General features: G+C 29.9%; 5 protein-coding genes across 5 annotated transcripts; all 5 read left to right on the top strand.

The window, feature by feature from the left end:
• Positions 1–1,025: 1,025 nt before the first annotated feature.
• LOC114414444 (auxin-induced protein 15A-like) lies at positions 1,026–1,477 on the top strand. The gene is made up of 2 exons (XM_028378713.1): positions 1,026–1,206; positions 1,371–1,477. Exons 1-2 carry the CDS (start codon positions 1,026–1,028, stop codon positions 1,475–1,477), a joined length of 288 nt encoding a protein of 95 aa, XP_028234514.1.
• A 3,842-nt stretch (positions 1,478–5,319) lies between these two features.
• Positions 5,320–5,855, top strand: LOC114414442 (auxin-responsive protein SAUR23-like). The gene has a single exon (XM_028378711.1). The coding sequence runs from the start codon at positions 5,365–5,367 to the stop codon at positions 5,665–5,667; it is 303 nt and encodes a 100-aa protein (XP_028234512.1). The 5' UTR covers positions 5,320–5,364; the 3' UTR covers positions 5,668–5,855.
• A 2,086-nt stretch (positions 5,856–7,941) lies between these two features.
• On the top strand, positions 7,942–8,502 carry LOC114414443 (auxin-responsive protein SAUR23-like). The gene has a single exon (XM_028378712.1). The coding sequence runs from the start codon at positions 8,016–8,018 to the stop codon at positions 8,301–8,303; it is 288 nt and encodes a 95-aa protein (XP_028234513.1). The 5' UTR covers positions 7,942–8,015; the 3' UTR covers positions 8,304–8,502.
• Positions 8,503–9,386: 884 nt separating this feature from the next.
• On the top strand, positions 9,387–10,799 carry LOC114414036 (pentatricopeptide repeat-containing protein At3g12770-like). The gene has a single exon (XM_028378407.1). The coding sequence runs from the start codon at positions 9,387–9,389 to the stop codon at positions 10,797–10,799; it is 1,413 nt and encodes a 470-aa protein (XP_028234208.1).
• A 10,577-nt stretch (positions 10,800–21,376) lies between these two features.
• On the top strand, positions 21,377–22,395 carry LOC114414445 (auxin-responsive protein SAUR50-like). The gene has a single exon (XM_028378714.1). It carries the CDS (start codon positions 21,615–21,617, stop codon positions 21,933–21,935), a length of 321 nt encoding a protein of 106 aa, XP_028234515.1. The 5' UTR covers positions 21,377–21,614; the 3' UTR covers positions 21,936–22,395.
• The last annotated feature ends 1,257 nt before the right edge of the window (positions 22,396–23,652 follow it).

Genomic DNA, 23,652 nt, shown 5'->3' on the forward strand with positions numbered 1-23,652 from the left:
ATATAGATAGTGTTATATTATCATGGGATGAGATGTTATCCATTAAAATTATTTAATATGTTAATTTACTAAAAATACTATCAATTGATGTTTAAAAATTATATATAAATACCAATTATTGTTTGGTGTGAAAATTTGATACTCTCAGTCTCATTCCTTAACCAATGTGACGGAATGAATTTTCTTTAGATATAGTCACAATATTTATGAACACTTTATTTTTATTTTCATTTTCATTCATTTCAATCACTTTTTTCGTAAACTAAACGTACCATTAATTTGAATCAAGCTCGGTTTTAATGGTGACTAGTAAATAATTCATCACGGAATTCGAATGAGTGGACTTGCATTCTGATTGAATCAGTGTAATCAATTATCAATACATGTGTTGCACGGCAGATGGTTTTTGAGCAGAAATGTGGATCTAGCCAATTACATTTCCATCGTACAAGAGAGTGGTTGATATTATACCCAAATACTCTAATCATATTTGGTCTCTGACTCTCTGGCCTATTTATACCATCTTGTCAAGAAAAAGTAAACTCGCATTATAATTAGATCAATGTGGGGGTTCACCTTCCAATCAGTGTACTTGCATTAAATGAGTACATGCAGATGTTCAGTAGTATATGTTATTATGTACGGCAAAAAAATAAGATGATTTTTTAGGGAAAATGTGGATCTAATCTAACCATGCCTATTAAATATAACCAAAATTCAATTTCAACAGTTAAGAAGAGGTAGAAACTTGTATTTATATCATCTGTGTTGAAATGATTGATTTTGTTGCAATCCATAGTGAAGTCATCAACACCTTTTTGCCCCAAAGTTTGAGAACACACTACGTGATCTTTTGAATACATATGTCCCAACACTAATAAACCATGTCTACTCTCACCCCACTGAATCTTCCTCACACTTTCGTCTTATAAATACACAAGCATATCATAAACATTTTTCATCCAGCTCAAATTGTGAAAAACAATTAACCACTTCCAAGTTCTAATCTAACCAATACTACTGGAATGGCTATTCGATTGCATTGTGTTTTGAGTCCTAAACACATTCTTCGCCGATCTAACCTGTTTGCAAATCATGCAGCTGCAACATCACTGGATGTGCCTAAAGGGCACTTTGCTGTGTACGTAGGAGAGGGTGAAAAGAAGAGATTTGTGATACCAGTGGCGGACCTACATTACTTTAAGGGTGTGCATTTGCACCCCCTCATTTTTTAAAATTTATCAAATTTGTAAATAAAATCTTATATTTTTATATTTTTTTTTTATATTTATATAATTAAACCGCTGAACTTTTTTTTTTTATAATTTATATCTATTGACTTAGGGTCTTGGATCTGTCACTAATATTAGTGTCATTGTTGAATCAACCTTCATTTCAGGAACCGCTAAGTATAGCCGAGGAAGAATTTGGTTTCACTCATCCAATGGGTGGCCTTACTATAAGACATTTTCCTTAACGTCTCGTCTGGCTTACGTACGTAGGCCATGACATGCAGGCCAAGTAAATGTTTTATGGTTTTTGCCTTTCAACATGGGGTTGACAAAAGTTGACCCATGCAGAAAAGTTTACTGTGCTAGCTACTGGAGATTTGGAGACTATATATTGCAAGTCTATCGTAGGCAAAGAACATCACTTAAAAATTGGATTAAAAACATGGCTATATTCCATGTTTTGTTTTTTACATTTTTATCCTTGTGATTTTGTTCTTTAATTTACGTGTCTGAACTTGATATTTTAAGAGTTTTTTTTTTTCTTTTTCAAGTAAGACAGTAGCAAATATAGAATTTAAAATCTCATACATTCTACTAAATTTCCTCATCACTGAATCAACGCTGGTAGGTTTCTTGATATCTAAAAGTATAGATTGTGTCATTGTCAGAAAAAATGCGATAGAGGACCAAAATAATTAACCCAAGTCATCAATTGTTGAAATGTCAAATTCCATGTTTATAAAACAATAATGAAGCGTGCTATATGTTTTTTCGTGTTTACGAATTGTAAAGGGGCAATTCATTGATTGAGTGGCAAACTCAACTAGTCAATATATTGAATTAAAATGTGAAAAATACCTTTTAATTTAAGAGAAATCCTGTTTGTTACGAAAACAAATTGCACAAATTAAGCATGTACGAAACTCTCTCCTTAATTTGTCAAATAAACTTTTTTTTCTATTTCTTTTAACTCCGAATAACAAATACAACACATACACATATATTCTTGTAGTTTCGTACATTTCTCTCGTATATCTCTTGGTTTTAAATGAAATAATAATAGGAGCAAAAGACCAGCATGAGCCAAGACTAGGCACGCCACTATGTACACAGTAACATCACATGGGTTAAAAGAGTTAATTCATTCCTTTACAAACTTGGATCAACTCATTTAAATAATAAAACTAATAAGAAAAAAACAAAATAAATAAAATATAAAATAATAAATGAGATGATCGCAAAAGTGTGAATATTGAAAGAAGAGATTGAAAAATAAGTTTGCATCATGTCATGACTTGCTACAACTCACAATATAAGAGTTAGAGGCAAATATACTTAACCTAATCTGCTGCGAAGTGAGCAAATTGACATTATAAGTATAACCTATTTGGCTATTTTGTTATTGCTCTAGTCGCTAGATGCATGTACCCATATCAGATTGTTGTTGGACTTAGGGAGATCAAGGTTCAATTTGGATTAATTAGCTTCTAAAATAATAAAAACTCATCTAATCTGATAATGGAAATAAATTGCGGTTCAGTTTAGATTGATTTAAATATAATAGTATTGCATTTGAATCATCCAATTTGATTCATACTTCTTTTAATTTAATTTTTATATATTTTTTCATAAACATGTAACTAATATTAAATAAATCTAAAAGAATATACAATTCATCTCATAATTTATCTTTGGTCACCTATTTTTTAGTCCTCACATATATAAATGGTCAGCCATTTTTTTCTCCTGTAAAAGCAGGTCCTATATCGATCAATTAAGATGACAACAACCAAAGGCATATAAGTGCGAGGCACTCAAAATAGTCTCGATACTTGGAACAATATGGCAACTCCACTGGTCAGTTCACAAGGTCACTCTCTCAGGCTTGCTCGTAAAATTCCAACCCTCCCCCTTTTCTTTTGCTCCTGAAACTATTATAGTTATGAACTGATCCAAAACATCAGTGAACACTTATGATTTCATTTTTGTATGCTCACGTGTTTCATCAAGTTACTATTAGTTTTATTTCCTGCCTTTCCAAACGAAGTAGATAAATATATGAAGCCTATTTTTCTCTTATGATTCCACTTTCTGGAAGGATTATAGAAGTCAAACTCATGTCAGAATAAACACTTCTTTGACCAAACAATTTGACAGCAAACTCCAAACATATAGCCTCTAGAGAAGCCGAGTGCCAGAACTGACTGCGGTTCCTCAAGAACACTTAATTATTAGCTAGTCTCATTTGTCTAATCAATTCAGTTAGAGTGATTAGTGCAGTTTGTTGGTCTTACATGTTATAAATATATATTCATAACTCAACGCACAATACTTTTTCTTCTACTCGGACTCAAGAACTCTTGTACTCAGTGTAATTGGTTGAGTCGGCTGGTCCAGAATATGTCAGAGATTTAAATAAGATAAAAAAAAATTATTTCTTAATGATGAGATAAAGATATAATCTTAATATCAGAAAATATTTTGTTAAAAGAAAGATAAGATTTCTCTATTTACATTATCTAAAAAAAGAAAATTGAGATTAAATAATTTAATTTCTCTTTATATAAGAAATCATCGAGATTTAGATAAAAAAATTTGATTCCAAATCACATATTATTAATAATTATTTATATTTACACCTCTAACTTGAACATTAGAATATGTTTACAGATATCTCCATTATAGTTCGTGGAGAAACTCACGAAAAAACATCACCATGAACAAGTCTTTTCAAATTTGATAGAATAATTTTCATTCTACTCCCAATTTATCAGTTTCATATGAGGATTCATTTTTCCCATTAATAGCTATACAATTACAATCTAAGCAGCTTGTTCACAACTTAGCTAACACAACTTAGCTAATTAATAGCTATACATGAATCTGTGCCATATGCAAATTTCCAAAAAGCCTAATGCACAATTGATTTTAATTTTTAATAATTAATTGTTACATTAATTATTTCCTTGTTTCATGCAATAACGTTGGTCAGGAGTTCCGCAGCCAAATGACCATGCAAATGCGTTTTGGAAATCACTAGCTTAAATCAAACATAATCCTTTTTTAAAATTCCATTGAAACTCAGATAACTAGGGAGCTTAATTCAAATTTTATTTGGCATATATAGATAGAACAGTCAACAAGTTTACGGTATTAACAAGTTCCTCTTTGGTCTTTAACATTTTTTACTTGTGTGATCTGACCAAAGCAAGTAGTATCCTAGAGTTTAGTTAGCCAGAAGAAAAAAAGAAGAAGATATAGCATAGGGAGAAAGGGATTCGGTTTAAGTGAAGACCTAAAAAACAGTCAAATTAATTGTCTTCAATAAATCCCATAGTAAAAGAAGTCTGAATTCAATTTGAATCTAGGAGTAGTTCAGTTTTGATGGTGACTAGGAAATAATTGATCACGGAATTCCAATCAGTGGTCCTGCATTCTGATTAGATCAGTATAATCAGTGCATGCATGTTTTGCACGGCAAATAAATCCATAATTCCAGATGGTTTTTGAGGGGAAGTACGGATCTAACCAATTAAATTTCCATATATCGTACAAAATAGCGATTGATACTATACCTAAATGGAACGCTGACCATTTAATTATTAAATTTGGCCTCTGGCCCACTTATACCATCTTGTCAAGAAAATTATGATTTGATCAATGGGGTTTACCTTTCAATCAGTGGACTTGCATTAAGATTAGATAAGTCCAAAATAATAAGATGATAGTAGTATTTGAAAGGAAATGTGGATCTAATCTAACCAATTAGATCTCTACCGTACAAAAGAGGTAGAAACTTGCATTTAGATCATTTATGTTGAAATAATTAATTGATGAACCATCTACATGCATGTGTGTTCTCTAAGACATGATCACTTGGTCAGCCTCCGCAATAAATAAGCAGAGAGAAGGTCATCAACACGTTTTCGCCAATAAGTTTGTGTACACAGTGCGTGTTGTTTTGAATGCATGTGTCCCACACTAATAAATCATATGTCCACTTTCACCACTGATTCTTCCTCACGCTTTCATCTACTATAAATACACATCATATCCTAAACTTTTTTCTCACAACTCAATTGTGAAACACAATAACCTCTTCCAAGTTCTAACCAATATATACTACTGGAATATGGCTATTCGTTTGCCTAGTATTTTGAGTGCTAAATACATTCTTCGCCGATCAAATCTGTTTGCAAATCATGCAGCTACAACGTCACTGGATGTGCCTAAAGGGCACTTTGCTGTGTACGTAGGAGAGGGCGAAAAGAAGAGATTTGTGATACCAGTGTCATATTTGAATCAGCCTTCATTTCAAGAACTGCTAAGTATAGCTGAGGAAGAATTTGGCTTCAGTCATCCAATGGGTGGCCTCATAATTCCTTGCACAGAAGAAATTTTCCTTAACATCACCTCTGGTTTACATGGGCTATGACTATGACATGATGCAGCCAAAGTAAATGTGAAGAAAGTTTTTTTCATGTTTTTTGCCTTTTTTTGCCTTTCAACATGTGGTGTTGAGAAAAGTTTGCCCGTGCAGAAAGGTTTATTATGCAAAGAACATCAGTACAAAATGAATGGATTAAAAACTTGATTATATATATATGTTCCATGTTGTTTATAGTTTTTTTTTACCCGTTCTTTTTTTATTTCTGTTGTTTCATTGTTGTTAATTATCTAGGAGGTACTAATCTGGAATAGAAAGTATCAAAGTAACTTCGATATCCTTAAGGAGGTTTAAGTATAACTTGTAGAATTGTTACTGTTGTCAGAAAATGCGATGACCAAATAACCAAAATCAATTGTTGAATTCTAAAATTTTCCTTCTCTATAAACGTACTAAGGCATGATATATGCATGGTTTTTCAAGTTTAGGAATCGTATAGGAGTCATTCAATGGCTGAGTGGCAAACTAAACTAGTCAATTAATTGAATTAAAATGTGAAAATACATTTTTTAATTTAATTATTGATGAAATAATAATAGTAGCAAGAAGCCCACCGTGACTAAGCACTAGCCAGTACTATCACAGTACAGCCGATACCCTCCCCACACAAATCAACGAAGTAGGATTCGGGGAAGCATCCTCTCCTATATAACGCAGCACGGATCCGGATCCTCTAAAGTTTGAAAAGAAACTGTACATGGTGCAGTTGCAAATCTAACCATCAAATTTTATAAATTTTAATTTTAAAGATTAAATTATTATGTAAGAAAATAAATTGAATGGCTTGGATTTATGCAGTTGTAGAGGATCAAAATCCAACGAAGCGCAGTTAACATCACAAAAATTAAAGGTGAAGGACCCAAAATCTGTTCTGTAACAGCAATTAATTAATAACTATTCAGAATTCTTAATTGGTTTCTTTCCATTTTTTTGGTATTGTTAGTTGTCCTTCTCACTAATAATCCTTTTTTTTTAATTCCATTAAAACTAAAAAACTAGGGAGCATACTGTAAGTTTGAAACTAAATTTGACATATAAACAAAACATTCAATTAATGGTTTTACGGTTATTGATATCTATGATCTGACCAAAACAAGTAGTATCTTAGGGTTTGATCAGAACAAAGAATAAAAATGGCATAATTAAAGATAGGAAGAAAAGGATTCACTTTCAACTTTTAAAAATGAAGCCATATAAATCAGTCAACTACCTCCAATAAATCTAAGACTAAAAGCAGACTAAACTTAATATAAATTTAGTCAGACTTTGAATGCTGGCTACGAAATAATTGATCATTGAACTCCAATCCGTGGACTTCATTCTGATTGGATTAGTACAATCAAATATTCGATCAAATGATACTCGAGAAGAAATATGGATCTAACCGGAAAAAAAAAATCCATCGTACAAAGGAGTGGTTAATACTATTAGCCAAATGGAAGTCTAATCAATTTTAGCCACTGCACGGCCAACTTATATCTTGTCAAGAAATAGTAGAGTCGCATTATCATTAGATCAATGGTTTTTATCTTCCAATCTGTGGACTGGCATTATGAGTTTATGACTTAGTATATATCAGTATATGTTATTGCACAGCTAAGAATCAGATGATATTTGAGGCGAAATGTGGATCCAATACAGTCAGATTTCAACCGTACAAAAAAAGAGTGGTAGAAACTTGCACTCACATCATCTTGTCAACAAACAGTAGAGACACCCGTGTTTACAGAAAAATTATTTGTGGACGTTTGGAGTTTATTTGACACCTAGTAAAACAAAGAGATACGGAAGAATAATGTAGAATGTGATAAGAAAAAAAATGGAGTTTATTTGACACCTAGTAAAAAAAAAAGAGATGCAAGAGAGAATAATGTAGAATGTGACAAGGAAAAGAGAGCAAGATAGAAAGGATAACTGTCTAATGAGATGTTAAGAATAGAGGAGCCTTGATGAATTATTACTCGTGTAGTCATGTTTAAAAGTTGGAATACTCTCACCGACCAAAACAAAAATTGAATAGTGAATCCTATCCTCTTTCTCAAGTCCCTCTCCAAACTGGCCAGATCTATGTTAAATCAATTTTCTAAGCCACCTAAGATGTTGTTTTCTGAGAAATCGTCAGCCTCTGCTGCAGATAAGAAGTGAGTGTCATCAACGCGTTTCATGCCAATAAAATTGAGAACACACCGCGTGATCTTTTGAATGCATATGTCCCACACTAATAAAAACCATGTCTAATTTCATCTATAAATACACAGCATGCACTAAGCCTTTTCCATCCAACTCAACTGTGAAAAGCAATAACCTCTTAATTACAAGACCTTACCAATACTACTATGATGGCTATTCGTTTGCCAAGTGCCTTGAGTGCTAGACACATTCTTCGCAGATCTAATGCAGCTGCAACATCACTGGATGTGCCTAAAGGGTACTTTGCTGTGTATGTAGGAGAAGGTGAAAAGAAGAGATTTGTGATACCAGTGTCATTGTTGAATCAGCCTTCATTTCAAGAACTGCTAAGTATAGCTGAGGAAGAATTTGGCTTCACTCATCCAATGGGTGGCCTTACCATTCCCTGCACAGAAGACATTTTTGTTAACATCACCTCTGGCTTACATATATAGGCTATGACATGATGCAGCCAAAGTAAATCTGGCGACTTTTTTTGTTGCATAGTTTTTGCCTTTCAACATGGGGTTGTGAAAAATTGACCCATGCAGAAAGGTTTACTTATACTATGTAATTGGATTTTCAGATTATGTTGGAAGTGTATCATAGGCAAAGAACATTACTATATCTCATGTTCATTTTTTTTTCCTCTTCTTTTGGTTCTTTCTGTGAGAACTTGAAGCCGATCTTTCAATGCTGATAATTATCTAGCTCTAGGTACTAATCTGGGTTTAGGTACCACTTGTACCTAGATTGATATATATATATATATATATATATATATAACATGTTTTCTTTACTGATAAAAAAAATCTAGGTACTAATTAATCTGAAATTAATAGTAACTTTGATAGCCTTAAGGGGGTTAAATACAGCTTCTAAAACTGTTGTGGGTTAAATAAGCTAAGATATTAGGAATATTTTATCATCCAACCTCACATAATATATGGAAGCAGTTTACCGGGTTAATAGCAGATGTGAAGAGAAAAAGATCGTTTAACATGAATCATTCAAGGAAAACAACACCATTGTAGCATAAGTATAAGAAGTGAATCAAGTGATTAAGGAATATTAACATTCTATCTATCAAATCCATCCTGTTTCAACTTTATTTTCTGATAATACTTTTTTATTCATAGAAATTAAAAATATTAAAGAAAAATTTGAGTATATTTAATATGTTAAAAATAAAGACCAATTAGTTCATTCGTCCAAAGATAAAATAGAAAAAAAAAAAAAAAAACATTCCATGTTACTTTATGTGATATTACGTAGAAGGATATGATTTCCCGGTCTAAGTCATACCAGAAGAAAAAATAAATAAATAAATGGAAAAATTAAATAAAATAAATAATCAAATTGAATTTTTTTAAAAATAAAATATTAGATTGAATCAAAAATTAAATTAAATTATTTAAAAGATAAAAAATAAAAGTAAGGACCGAATACTATTTATTCTTTATCTTTCTCATCTCTCAAGTACTGATATACTCCCACGTTAACATATTAGCATATACAAGGACGACTCTGTTTCTTACATGTCCAAGTCCAACGTTTTTGAATTTTTGCACCAATCCCGTGTAAGTGGCAATGTCTCGGCCATTAAGAAACTCCATGCTCAGCTACTCAGAAGAGGCATGCTCTTCCTCTCCCATCATCTCCACACCCAACTCATTGCCACATATGCCGCATGCCTCCCTAACAACACCCGTCAATCCCTCAACAACTTCTTCAAATGCATGAATTCCACCAACCCATTACACTTCAACGCCACAATATCCGATTTCTGTCGCAAAGGTTTCCCCTTTCTCGCTCTCTCCTCCTTCTCCTTCATGCACACCAATGGTGTTCCCTTGGATACATACGCTTTGTGTAGCACGTTGACCGCTTCCTCCAAAGTCAAAGATCTTAATTTGGGGAAGCAGATACACGCCCAAGTGGAAAAATCAGGTTGGTCTTCTAGCGTGTTTGTGGGTAGTGCTCTCATTGATCTGTACTCCAAATTGTCGAATGTAAAAGATGCAGCCCATGTGTTCGATGAAATTTCTGACAAGAACACTGTGTGTGCCAATGCACTTCTGTCGGGTTATGGCGAGGCCGGCCTGTGGGTTCAGGAACTTGAACTAGTTAGGAAGATGCCCGTGTTGAAATTGAAGCATGATCACTTTACTCTATCAGCAGCTTTGCGTGCATGCACTGGATTATCTGCTGTTGAAATGGGTAGGCAAGTGCATGGTTACTTGCTCCGTACGACACCTGATATAGAGAGTGATGTGTTTCTTCAGAGCGCGTTGGTTGAGATGTATGGCAAGTGTGGATTAGTAAAGAAGGCTTGGCAAGTGTTCAAGTTGGTTGGGATGGAGATTAGAAAAGAAGTAAGAAGCAGGGACGTTGTGTTATGGACTTCAATGTTTGGTGTGTATGGTAGGAATGGGCATTACAAGGAAGTGCTTGACTTGTATGATGAGATGTTGGTGGAAGGAATCAGACCGGATGGAATAGCATTCTTGACAGTGATCTCAGCTTGTGGTCACACTGGCCAAGTTCATGCTGGTATCAAGTACTTTGAGTGTATGGCTAATGATTTCATGTTAGATCCTGGTCCAGAACATTACAGCTGCCTGGTTGATTTGCTTTGTAGGGCTGGTGAATTGCAGAAGGCGTGGGAATTGCTGAATGAGACACTCTATAAGGGAATGGGAAATTGTACTGTGTCCATGTGGGGAGCACTACTCAGTGCTTGTGTGGATCGTGGGGATTTAGACCTTGGCAAATTGGCAGCTGAGAGGGCCCTTGAGTTAGATCCCCAAAATGTTGGGATATTCATTATGCTATCAAATCTGTATGCCCGGTTTGGTATGTGGGAGGAGATCGGTCACTTGAGGGTATTGATCAAAGCAAGAGGGCTAAGAAAAGATGTTGGATGCAGTTGGGTTCAGGTGAGTGAGTAGTTGAATAGGTTTTAAGAGGTATATGTATCCTCTCTAGTTGCTTCACCCCTGTAAAAACAAGAGAGAAAACACAAGATTCAAATAGGTCTGCACACAAAATTAGTGGGAGAAGATCTATTTTGTACTTCTATTTTAAATCTTGATGACGGGTCTCTACTTCAAATTCTTAAGATGACCACATCACAAGTCACAACAAAAAAATGAAAGGAAGAACTTACATCTTTCTCTTGTTGTGAATTTCGTTGCTTGCTTCTTTCTCTTCTCTCACAGTAAGTTCCGTTAGATGAGTAAATCTCAGAAAAGGACATTTTTGGGAAAATAAATACAAAAGGAGGTATGTTATCAGTAGTGGGAGGTATATATAACAATTGCCTAATGATAGCCCAACTAGACAGCAAAACATGGTCAAGAATAAAAAAACTAGGAAGCCTCCTCTTTCAGATATGAGTATACATGATTGAGAAGGGAAGAACTTGCATCACTATCTCAATTTCAATTCAAATATGGATTTGATTCACACTCCATGTTCTCAGAAATATTTATCATCTGAAAAAAGGAAAAAATGGAGTTCTTATCTAAAAATATGCGTTGAAAAAAGATAGATGTATAAAACCTTTCAACAAGATAATATTTTTTCAACTCTCTCAAAATGGAATCTATTCCAAACATCATACAGTCATGCTCCAACCTAAATAATTAGCCCACGTACTCTTTCCGTGGTATCTTCTCAAGAATAATTTTACGTCCTTTATATGCAACGCTTGGAAGACATAATAAAAGGGAAAGGGGGAAACAGAAAGAGAGAAGAGAGAAGATGGAGTAGTGATATTCATCAAATCGTCTACCTCGTTTTGGAGTGGAAATAAGAAAAAGATAGACGAGTAACAAGAATCTTAAAATAAAATATTTAAGAACTAAATAAATTTGATTCTGTGGTCGGTTGTATTTTTTCTACTCAAAATTCTTGACATATTATTTTCAATCTAAATATGAGGTATAAGATAAAGTTTTTTTTAACAGTAACGATTAAGGTTTGACAAGGAAATCAAAATAATAAAAATATATATATTAAAATAAAATTTAAAAAATATATTGCATAAGTATTAAACAAATAGGAGTACTAAATTATAAACACATAATAATAATAATAATATTAATAATAATTAGTCACAATCTATTATTAACGTCCGAATATATTTGTCGCACTTTTTATACTTTCACGGATTAAATTTTGCATTTTTCATCTTTCAGGGACGCATTTGTCAGGGAAAAATTGGGAAGATGAAAAGTCAAAAAAAATATTATGACAAATATGCTCTTATGCTGACAATCCTTGTTGGCAATCATTTCAACCACAAATTTGTCCCTCCATGTCACGTAGATTATTTTACTAACGGTAATGAAAGAAGTTAATGGCAGTATATATTTGTCGCACTTTTGAGGGACTAAATTTTGTATTTTCATCTTTCAGGGATGCATTTGTCACAGCGAATTACACATTGAATGACAAAAGTGACTATTTACCCTTTTTTATCTACCATTAGACAAGATTTATTAATTTTACTTTATATCATTTTATATGTTTTTATTTTAAATAGTTTACATATTTTTATTTATATTTTACCGATTTATAATTAAGTTTCATAAATTAATATGCAAATTTGTACATATTTTTTTAAAAATTATTTTAATATACAAATTTTTTTTACTCAAATTATGTACATAATATTATTCACAAAAAAGACAATAAAAAATTTATTTTGTTTAATTAACTGTATTAACATAATTTTTTATGTATCATCACTCAAGTGTTATTATTTTTCTTCACATTATCAAAATTTATAAATTAAAAAATATTTAATATATAAATATTTTTATTTTACGTAAATAATTTTTTTATTATTTGAAAAAAATAAATTCTTAACTTATAACACATATAAAATAATATTAATATAGTTAACTAAATACAAGTTTGTTAGTAATTTATTACCTTATTTATTAATAATTAATAAATAGGCATGAGTTTAATTCCTATTTAAATATTTTTTATTTTTTTATTTATTTAAAAATAGAAAGACTAAAATCATAAATTTAAAAGATTAAAATTATAATTTAGCCTAGATTTAATAGCATGTCCGATCAATTAATTCATAGCTTTAAGAAGAGTTGTGTTAAAATAAATAAATAAAAAAAAAAAGCTTTAAGAAGAGTTGCCCACAATACTTTGCGATGGGATACATTAATATTTCCTTGAGTGCGTACAAACAAGAGTGCAGTTTGATTAAAAAAGAATGAAGTAGAGGAATCCTTAGGTACATAAAAATCAGTTGTCATACATCATAGCCGGCCCCATTTCTAACTGGATGCAAAGCCGGGTCTGCCGCAAGGCCAATGAGTCAGTGGCGGTAGCCTCAAATTTATGTTCTTGATTTTTTAGGTTTCACGTATAGGTTTATTATTTTTTATTTCATTTATTTGATAATAAATTTTATTATATTACATGTACTTACTTTATTAGTGAAATTATACAATTTAAAAATATGTATATACATAAATATTTTTATAATTGTCAAAAGAAAATTTTAAAAATTATTTTTATATTAAATTTGATATCAAACAATATTGTGAGATCATGATTGAATGGTCATAGGATGAGATATTAAACTACTTGATTATCAAATTTTAATTAAAAATAATAAAATATAATTTTTGTCTTCTATTTTCTCAAATAAATAATTTTAATTTCTTATTTTTAATTAAAACATTTTTTTTCACTTTAAAAAAATTCATGATTTTAGTTTTTATTTTTTATTTGAAAATTTTTGTTTTTTAAATTTAAAATAATTTAAAATTCTAATTCCGTCACTAATTTTAATCGTTGACTATATATATTTTTTTAAAAAAATATATATATATATATATAAATTAAATTTATTAATAATTAGATAATTTGAAAAATATTTTGTCACATAACTAATAATTTAGATACAGGGGCTAAAAACATGAATTTTTTGAAAAGAAAGGCAAAATATTTCAATAAAAAAATAAAAATAAAAATTACAAATTTTTAAAAAATGATTGCACAAGACTCAACATAAAATTTACCTAAGGCATTAGAATTGGTAGACAGGATGATGGGTGTACATATAAAAATTACAACTTATCTGATGTCCATTTCTCATTGGCATAAGATGGTCCCCGATGTACATTTCGCAGACGTCATTTCAGTGTATATACCCAACCCGTTGTTTATGTGGTTCCTATATTTCCTTAGGAAATTAGGAAATGAATTCCATCTCTACGAAATCTGTACTAATAAACAATTCATATTCCCAATATATAAAAGAAAACAAAAACCTACTTGCCATAATCAACTTTATCCATTGAACAAATCTTTCCTTTATCCAAAATCTCCTACTGTCTTTTCCAATCCCATATGTACGAAATATATTAATTAGACTTCAACAATAATATTATTCGACAACAATAATATTATTTGAGTATAATTTTCTTTCCAATATAATTAATATTATTATTTTATGAACTTAACTTTTGTATATTATTTGTGTGAAAAAAATTATATTATCAACTAATGAAAAATGATTGTGGATATGAATTTCAATATAATTTATAGTATTATTAAAACTTGTGCACTTTTGTACGGTAATCTTTGGAAATGGATCCTCTTTGTTTCCTTTTTCCACCGTTTTTATAAGCTTTTGGGGAAATTAAGAAAATGAAGATGATAACATTTTATTGGGAGTAATGTTTATTTTCACAAAAGCCTATAATAAAAGAAATGGAGAGAAAAAGAAATAAAGATGATCAAAACCCATAATCTTTTATCACATCAAGTTCCATTACAAAAATAAATCATTTATACTAATAAAACATCTGAATCATATTATCACCATGTTTTAATTTATTTCTTCAGTAACATTGATTTGTTATTTCTAATTTTTGGGTCTTTTCTAAAAATATTTTTTAAATAAATATTTTTTAAATTTTAAATAACATATTTTTATTTTTATTTCTTTAAAAATAAAAATAAAAAACACTCAAATCAGACATTATTTTAATTTCTTAACTTAAGAGTACAAATTAGCAAGACTCTTAAATGTATTAGTAATTGTTAACTTTCTTTTATATCTCTAATTTATTGTGAAGTTTATTAATTATTATTAAAAATATTACTCATTTCCCACGAAATGAAATGAATACATTTATTTAATTTATCGTGAAGTTTAGTAATTGTGAAGTTTAATTATTAATTTATATGTGGATTACGTATTTGCTTCTTATTTCTTAAACATTGAAAAATTCCTTTCTATTTTATAGATATACTACATAAAATACCTTTACATTAGCCAAAAACCTGAAATATTAAATACTTAAATAAATGATAAAAAGTTAAAAAAATAACATTCAAATGAAATAAGAAAATAAAGTACAATTTCATGTCTTTAAAATAACCAGAATTATTTTTCAGATTGTTATAAAAGAAGTCAATAAAATTAACCACACAAAATATTAAAAATTAGGGCAAATAATTTTTTTTATTTATAGGTTTAATTACATTTTTTATCCTATTTTTTTGTACTTTTTGACAAATTTTATTCCTACCAAATTAATTTTTTACATTTTACTCTTAAATTTTTTAAAATTCTAATTTCGTTGAGTTGATTTAGTGTGTTGACATAGTTGTATTTTATATCTCAACTTTTTATTTTCTTACAATTTTACTCTGAATGTTTTTACTTTTTGAAAAATTTAATCTCTAATTTTTTATTTTTTTAACAAATTGTATTCTCAAATTTTATTCTTATATAAACATATCATGATAACTCAATGATAGACAATAAAATTTACAATTTTTTATAGAAAATATGGATAAAATGCGTTAGATTAATTGTTGGGATAAATTTATAAAAAAAATTAGGAGTAAAAAGTATAATTGGGTATTATTATTATTTATTTATTAAATAATTAATTTACAAAATTAGTTTTGTTCGCTCAAAATTTCTCAATAAAAAATGTACTTTTATGAAAATCTCTTTCATCGCTCTCCCTCACCTTCAACTAAATTGTTAGCTAAGCACTAAGCAGTAAGCACCCAGTCGCAAAAGAACAAAGTCACAAAAGTTAATTCTTTTTGGTACATCAAGGTTCAAGGGGCGAATATAATTCGGAACAGAAGGTTGCAAGAGCACATGGGTGGTTCCACTAGGGATTCAAATTTGAGAGGAAGTCTATTCTCTTGACTGAGGTTGGAGAAGCCCGTATCACCGTTCCAAATTTGACTTACTTGTACTTTTAAATAATTATTATATAATAAGATATTAGCTACGTTTTAATTTAAGTTAAACAATATATTGTCGGTGCAGATGGTTTTACACTACAAAACATTATTCTTTCTATAACTTTTATGGTAATTATTATCAAAATTAATAATTTTTTTCTCCAAAGAATCAAAATTAACAAACTTATCTTATCATACGTACATACTAATTTATAATTAGATAATAATAATATAAAAAACATTTACACTACCGATGCATATATTATTTTCTCCTTAAACATTTACACTAGCCAATGTTATTATTATTATTTTAAAAAATGATATTGCTTTTGTTACTTAAGGTCATTAATTTATTGAGAAGAAGAATGTTTAATACTTAAAAAACCACAAGTCAATATAATTGAGATCAATTTATTTATTTATTTAATTTTTTTAGTGTTCGTCAAAGTACATTTTTATATACTTTATGTTCCTAAATTAAATTTATGGATTTAAATTAATGTTGTGAATTAAGAAGTTTGAGATTTTTTTTTTCATTTTGACAGGTCATTGCTAGGTTGTTAACCCATTTTGAACGAAACGATCAAGACTTTCAATCCACCAAAGATGCATGCTAGCACGCCTCGATCCATTTTTGGATGGGCTAATGGCAAAACGGGTCAAAATGTTTTGCCACCCTAGTCCTAGTGGTGGAGGTTAAGATAGATGTATAAGAATTAAAGTTTAATTCTCACTGTGGTTATTATATATATAAAAAAAATCTATTCTGACCGATAGTATTTAATATATTAAATTAAAAAACACTATACTTATAATTTTGTAACTTTAAAGTCATAATAACTTACAAAATAGTATCTTAACGACTTAATCTTCTTAACTAAAAGTTGAAAGCTCTGACTTTTTACAACAACAATTTTAACATTTTCATCTTTGTATATATGTACACAAGGTACATAGATGGATAGTAAAGTTATTAAAAGTCGTTGTAACCATATCATGAGGCCCTTTAATTACCTCACTATGTTGTCTTGGCAAGAGGATTTTGGGGTAAGTGTAACATGGCTTTCATGTGCCAAATGAAAGGTAAAGTCCCTATCAACTTAAAAGAATATCCCTTATGTTGAATTACTCTGCTTAGCACATATGTTGGTGAAAATGGATGAGCTTTCCAATCTTTTCCATTTTAAATTCATTTTTTTGTCCAATTAATCTCATTCACAGAACATGAAGTCTCTGTAAGGAAGATGAGATCCAGTAAACTAGCTAGTTTCCCATTAGAACAAGAGGAAGAAAAAAAACTATAGTTTAATATGGAAATATTTCATGACCTACTGCCATCCTTAAAATCTCACTTTAATTTCTTCTATCCCTAGATGATAATGAGAATAAATAATTAATGCAGTTGAATCATGCATGAATTCATCGGATGAGCTTTGAAAGTATATTTTAACTTGGGTATTTTGTGCTAGTTTTAATTTTTTAAACAAGAAAAATTTCGAGGTGTTAGAATTTGTCCCTGTGAAGTTGTGTGTCATCCTAGAGTAACATTATCATTGTTTGGCATTGAAAAACACAAACACTTCAGGACAAATCACAGAAAATTCAGGACACTGCCGTATACGAGTCACTTAGCTTTCGAAGATCACTTTTTCAGCCTTGGAAACGTGGTAAAAAGCAGCAAAATGAAGGCAGGGTAAGCCAATGTATATTAGTATAAATTTGATATAGATTTCTGTCTGGTTATAATTTTTGTATATAGTGTTGGTTGTTTTAGGCAGGACCACATGGGGAAGCCTGCAGTTTTGAGACACCTATTTCTAGTAGAAAACATTGAAGTAGTGATATGTAGGTTGAGAAATTGACAAGCAAGAAATAGCTTTTATTACCACATTTGTTACACTTTGATCCTATCCCTTTTTTTGTTTTCCGCTCGAGCAATTAATATGAATGCCTTCCAAAGAAAAGAACCATCCAGGCAACCAACCACGTTGAGCATGACCTCTCAAAATCCATGTTCATACATATTCAAAACTTACACGACAGCTTAGCTTGTTTTGTCATGCTTTGCTCTCTTGATCAAACCTTTAAATAATCAGAATACAGACATGTGCAATTACTAGGTATATACATATAGCCATATAATACTCAAATTCTTGTTCAATTATTCGTGCAATTGGAAGATGGTGAAGCATTTTCTTGAAAAAGGAATAGAACAAAACTTGGTTATGGCATTATAAGTGTTATTAGTACTATTAATAAGTATTAATCAAAATCAATGGTTCATCTCAATAATTGTCTTTTTCGTCTCAATAATTGATTGGTAGCGATTACTGAGCTAAATCTTAATTTTGATTGAAGTATAAAAACAATGTATATGATGATACTATATCTAATCTAAGTATAATACAAACAAATACTGATCAGTGCATCATAATTTTCTTTAATTTCTTTGTCTGCCAAAATTGTTGGAAAATTGATACAAACTCCTTGTGTCCCTAAATGTTATTTGGTATGGAGCTTTACCGTGTTGGTCTTGTACTCTCGCAATCTCTGACAGTTGAGGTTTATCCATGTGTCCAATTCTCCATGCAGATTAATTAACTGTTGGTATGATATTGAAAAAGATCGAAGAAATGGGAATGCAAAAGATCAATTATATGAGGCTAACAATTTGGTATGAAATGCGTATTATTTCATTTGAAGGTAAAGTAACGAATAACGATCGATATATATACTACTGAGGTCAAAATCTGGAAAGGAGTAATTAGCAGCACATGGGTTTCTGCAAAGTTGGTTTTGTTTGCATTGAGTCTAACGTCTGATTCAACTTAATTCCACGTGTCATTCATTCATCAGATCACAGTATCATAAAACCAACAATCAGAAAAGCCACATCAATACCATCACCAGGTTGTACCGGTGAGTACTTGTATTCAGGTGGGGAGAGTTACAAGCGCACTGGTGAGTGAGCATTGTATTCTCATGTGTAGGATTGCATTCAAAACCTGGGGAATGTAATTAGTAAAATATTTTTTACATTTTTATTTTTTCCATTTATGTTTGTCACATTATTTTTATTCTCTCAGTCTCGTTATAATTGTATAAGATAAAAATAATTATTTTAAAATAATTTTATTTTTATTTTTTTAATATAAAATTAATTATATTTTTTACAATTCTTATAATATTAATGGTGAATATCAAATTATAATTTTTCTATGTCTATCACTCTTGAATATAATTTGTTATGAAAGTTTGTGTACAAATCACATTACTCAAATATATATATATATAATGGTGGAAAGTCTTGATTTTTACGTCTTTAATTTGTGGGAATAGATGCGCACAAATAAACGTAAATTTATCACCCTGTTGTAACAACAAAATAAAATAGTGACTGATCTAAATCTGATCATATATAGCCAAAGTGGTAAGGGTCGGTGGGGTTTAGGGGTGCAATATAGGCCACAAAATAAAATTAGTATTACATATAAATATAAATATATATATATATATATATATATATATTATCATCATATATGCAGAAATACTAATATTTATTCTAATTGGAGTGCATTAATATTTAACAAAAAATATTAGACTATAAAATTATTGATTGTTTTATTTTTCAAAATTTAATTTAAGAATATTGTGATATTTTATCATTTAATTTTAAAAAATAAAAATAAAATATTATTTTCTCTCAACTATCTATTTTTCATGATTCTCTTATATATATATATGAGAATTTTTATTTTTAAATTAAATGATAAATTACAATAATGTCTTTGAATTAAATTTTGAAAAATAAAATATTCAATAATTTTTTAGTCCAATTTTTGTGTTGAATACTAATGCACACTAATTAGGATAAATATTAGCATTCTTTATATATATATATATATATATATTACACAATCCTTCATATTAATTAATACATTAGCTTAGCTTTTTTTTCCTATTTTTCACTATTCCTCAAGTAGGTTGTGCTTATTAATTTTATAAACAAAACATGTATTTTTAATCAAACATGAGCATAGACATTACCCATTTTTTTATGTAACAATAGTAGTTTTTGTGCACCTAGACCTATACACTTTTTTTTTTACCGAAGACGTATACACTTGTTAGTTGTTACTAATACTTTTGTTTTTGAAAATAAATTAATTTTACTTTTATCTTCTTCATTTTTATGTATAAAAAAAAAGGATAAAATGTAATAAGTATAAGATTTTATGAATTTGTCATTCAGGGAGAGTATGTCTCTAGAAAACCAAAAATTACCGTGAAAGAGAAGGCAATCGAGTAATTAAGGGTTACGGTGGTAATAGACCGTGTATATCAGTATTTCGTCAGGAGTGTGCATATTGTATAAGTCACTGGAGAATGTTTGTTAGACTAAAATACATTCTTTTCTTTAGTCGTATACTAAAATACTTAATTTCTTTCTCTCTTATCTTAATTTTTCCGCAAATTATACTTACAACTTCTACGATTTCGTATAATTACACAATTTTTTTCTGCTAATAAAAAATATTTTTTCTCAACATTACAAGGGCAATGCTGGTACAATATCTCTCCTTCATACTTTCGCATGGATAATGGGGTACGAAAGTTTTTTATTACAAACAAAAGAGGTTGCTATAAATGTTAAAAAAATTGTGCAATTTCACAAAACATCATAGGTGATTAGTATAATTAACTCAAAATTTTCTTGTTTGATATTCTAGATTTAAAAAGTTTAATTTCGATCAACTAGATAATATATGATAAATTATGAGAGATACCACTCTTGCAAGTGTTTATTAATTATGTTAATCAAAATAAATACAGCTAGCATCCAAGAGTTTGATTATATTTTAAATTGTATCTTTCCATATATTATGAATGAAATGAAGTAATTATGTTTTCTTTTTAAAAAAATACAGCTAAAAAGGTGACAAAATAATCAATTTAGTCTATTAGAGATGTTTTAAGAAATTAAAATGAGGCTTTAATTTTAAACTAAAAAAATGAGTGACCAAAATATTTTTAATCTTTATTAACTAAGTAAAATTAATGTTTTATAATTTTTAATTAAAAGATATTTAAGACCTTGTTAGAAAATAAAGTTTGAAATATTTTTTTGGTCAAATAAAATTATGGAAAACATCATCAAATCAAACCTTAAAAAATAAAGCCTACTCACATAAAATAGATAATATTTAAAAAATAGATTCCATTGATGGATTGAGGTTTTATAAAGGTGAATGAATGTAGTTGATGTAATTGTGAGTGAGGGTGCGAGATAGGGTCCATGTCAACGTTGGCATTGGGAGAACTAACATACAACAGTGAAGACCAGTGGTTTGGTTCCCACCATGTCCTTACACAAATACACATACCCCAAAACACCCGTGGGCTACCCTTTGCCCCCACACTCCACATGAACCCTCTGCTTCTGTCTCTCTCTGCCTCTTCATAAATACACCCATCACCCATTCTTTTCCCACCACTTTCCAATTCTCTCTCTAAAAATGGCCATTAGAAAATCAAACAAGACTACTTCTCAAACCACAGTCCTCAAGCAAATCCTCAAGAGGTGTTCCAGCTTAGGAAAGAAAAACGGGTACGATGATGATGGTCTCCCTCTCGATGTCCCCAAAGGCCATTTCGCTGTCTACGTTGGACAAAACAGAAGCAGATACATTGTACCCATCTCGTTTTTGACTCACCCCGAGTTTCAGTCTCTCCTTCGACAAGCTGAAGAAGAATTTGGTTTCGATCACGAAATGGGTCTCACTATTCCATGTGAAGAAGTTGTTTTCCGCTCTCTAACATCCATGCTAAGATGCTAGATATATATATATATATTATATTCTGCTTATTGCTTGAAGGAAGAAAAGATCGAAGGTGGCCAAGATGAAGCTGCTTTTGCTTCTCTTTTTTTTTAACATCGATCTCTCTTCACTTCATCAGTACCCTAGTCATTGTGTTCCTCATCGATCAGTTCGCCATCTAGTTCTTTTTTGGTCCCATTTTTTTTTTCTTTTGTTTTTTGAACAGCCCCATTTGGGTTCTTATGTTCATCATGTGACTCTAACTTTTGTCCCCATAAGTATTTCTGGGGTGAAAATTGTATAAAGGGTTTGTCGTTGAGATTTTCCTCACAGAGGTTCTACATACTATACCCTGTGAGAGAAGTTGGTTTTTTTTCCCAATGAAAGCTGGGATGTTTGTAGTGATTGCCTCCTCTGTTTCTCTCTATATCTCTTGTTCTGCAAAATATCATACGCTATTGAGATTTGTGCCTATGCATTTTTTTTATATCAACTGTGCCTGTGAATATTTGTACTTCATATTGTATTGTACTCAATATAAAAATGAATAATTCATAAACGTAAATAAAAAAAGGTTTAATTTCCATGCACACAAAGTAAAAAAAATTACCAACAAATAAAAAAATTCATTATTAATATAATATTTAAAATAATTATTATAAAAGTCAATAATTTAATATAAATATATAGAGAAATTGAATAAATATATAAAGAGAGTGTGATTTGTGATTTTTTAGACAACAGTATAAAAAAAATTATATTGCTTACAAGAATAAAAGGTAGAAAAAGAAAGTAGTAAACGTGAAAATTAATATGATTAAAGAGATAGTTAAAAATTCCTTTAAAAAAGAGATAGATAAAAAAATTAAAAAAAATAATAAAGACTTGTTTATAATTTTTCTTTATTAAAAAGAGAGACACGAGAGCATGCATAGCTTGTCAGAGAACGTGCTGTACTTAAGTGTACGGATCATCTGGTCTCAACTTTTAAATTAAAGACCGGATAGAATGCCCCACATCGTATGAATACCATATTAAGGAAGAATAGGTCCAATCTCGTAAATGAAGCAATATAAAATCACGGTTTTTTTTTCTGAATATATATATAAAATCACGGTAGGTTTGCTTAAACAATAATACAAGTCCGCATACTATTTATAAAAAATATATATATAATAAACTTAATGTCTATCCACCAATAATTTTACAATAAAATTATCATATCATTTAATCATAAATTATAATTTAAATTATTTTAAAACAATTTAATTCCACATATTTTGTAGAATATTTATAAAATCAAGGTAGATTCATAAAATTTGTTTATTTTTAATAAATTTTAACTAATAAAAAATATATTTGAAAGAGTGTATCATACAAGGTGTTATTGGTATTTTTCTACCCAAAAATCTACTTAGGAAAAAAGAGAGAATTATTTTTAGGAACATTTTTTTTTCTTTCCTTTTCTCTTTAATTTAATTTTGATTTTTTTCTCATTTTATTTCCTTTCTTCTTAACCAAGGGAAGAATTAGATTGTTCCACTTATCCAAAAGATCTTCATTTAACTTACAGTATACGCCCCTCCATCGCTGTTTGTTTGAGATTTAAATTGTTTTCTTGGTAAGAAAAAATGTTTTATAATTGCTCTATATTTTGTTTGGAAAAATTGATCAAAAACAAAAAAAAAACTTCTTTAATGTACAAATATTAATTTTGCTCCGTCTCATATATCTT

This window comes from Glycine soja, chromosome 6, assembly GCF_004193775.1.
Source record: "Glycine soja cultivar W05 chromosome 6, ASM419377v2, whole genome shotgun sequence".
In the NCBI taxonomy this organism is placed as follows: domain Eukaryota; kingdom Viridiplantae; phylum Streptophyta; class Magnoliopsida; order Fabales; family Fabaceae; genus Glycine; species Glycine soja.

Coding starts and splice junctions, on each gene's coding strand:
- LOC114414444 (XM_028378713.1), top strand. CDS start 1,026: ATGGCTATTCGATTGCATTGTGTTTTGAGTCCTAAACACATTCTTCGC. Junction 1,207..1,370: donor GGACCTACATTACTTTAAGG/GTGTGCATTTGC, acceptor CACTAATATTAG/TGTCATTGTTGAATCAACCT.
- LOC114414442 (XM_028378711.1), top strand. CDS start 5,365: ATGGCTATTCGTTTGCCTAGTATTTTGAGTGCTAAATACATTCTTCGC.
- LOC114414443 (XM_028378712.1), top strand. CDS start 8,016: ATGATGGCTATTCGTTTGCCAAGTGCCTTGAGTGCTAGACACATTCTT.
- LOC114414036 (XM_028378407.1), top strand. CDS start 9,387: ATGTCCAAGTCCAACGTTTTTGAATTTTTGCACCAATCCCGTGTAAGT.
- LOC114414445 (XM_028378714.1), top strand. CDS start 21,615: ATGGCCATTAGAAAATCAAACAAGACTACTTCTCAAACCACAGTCCTC.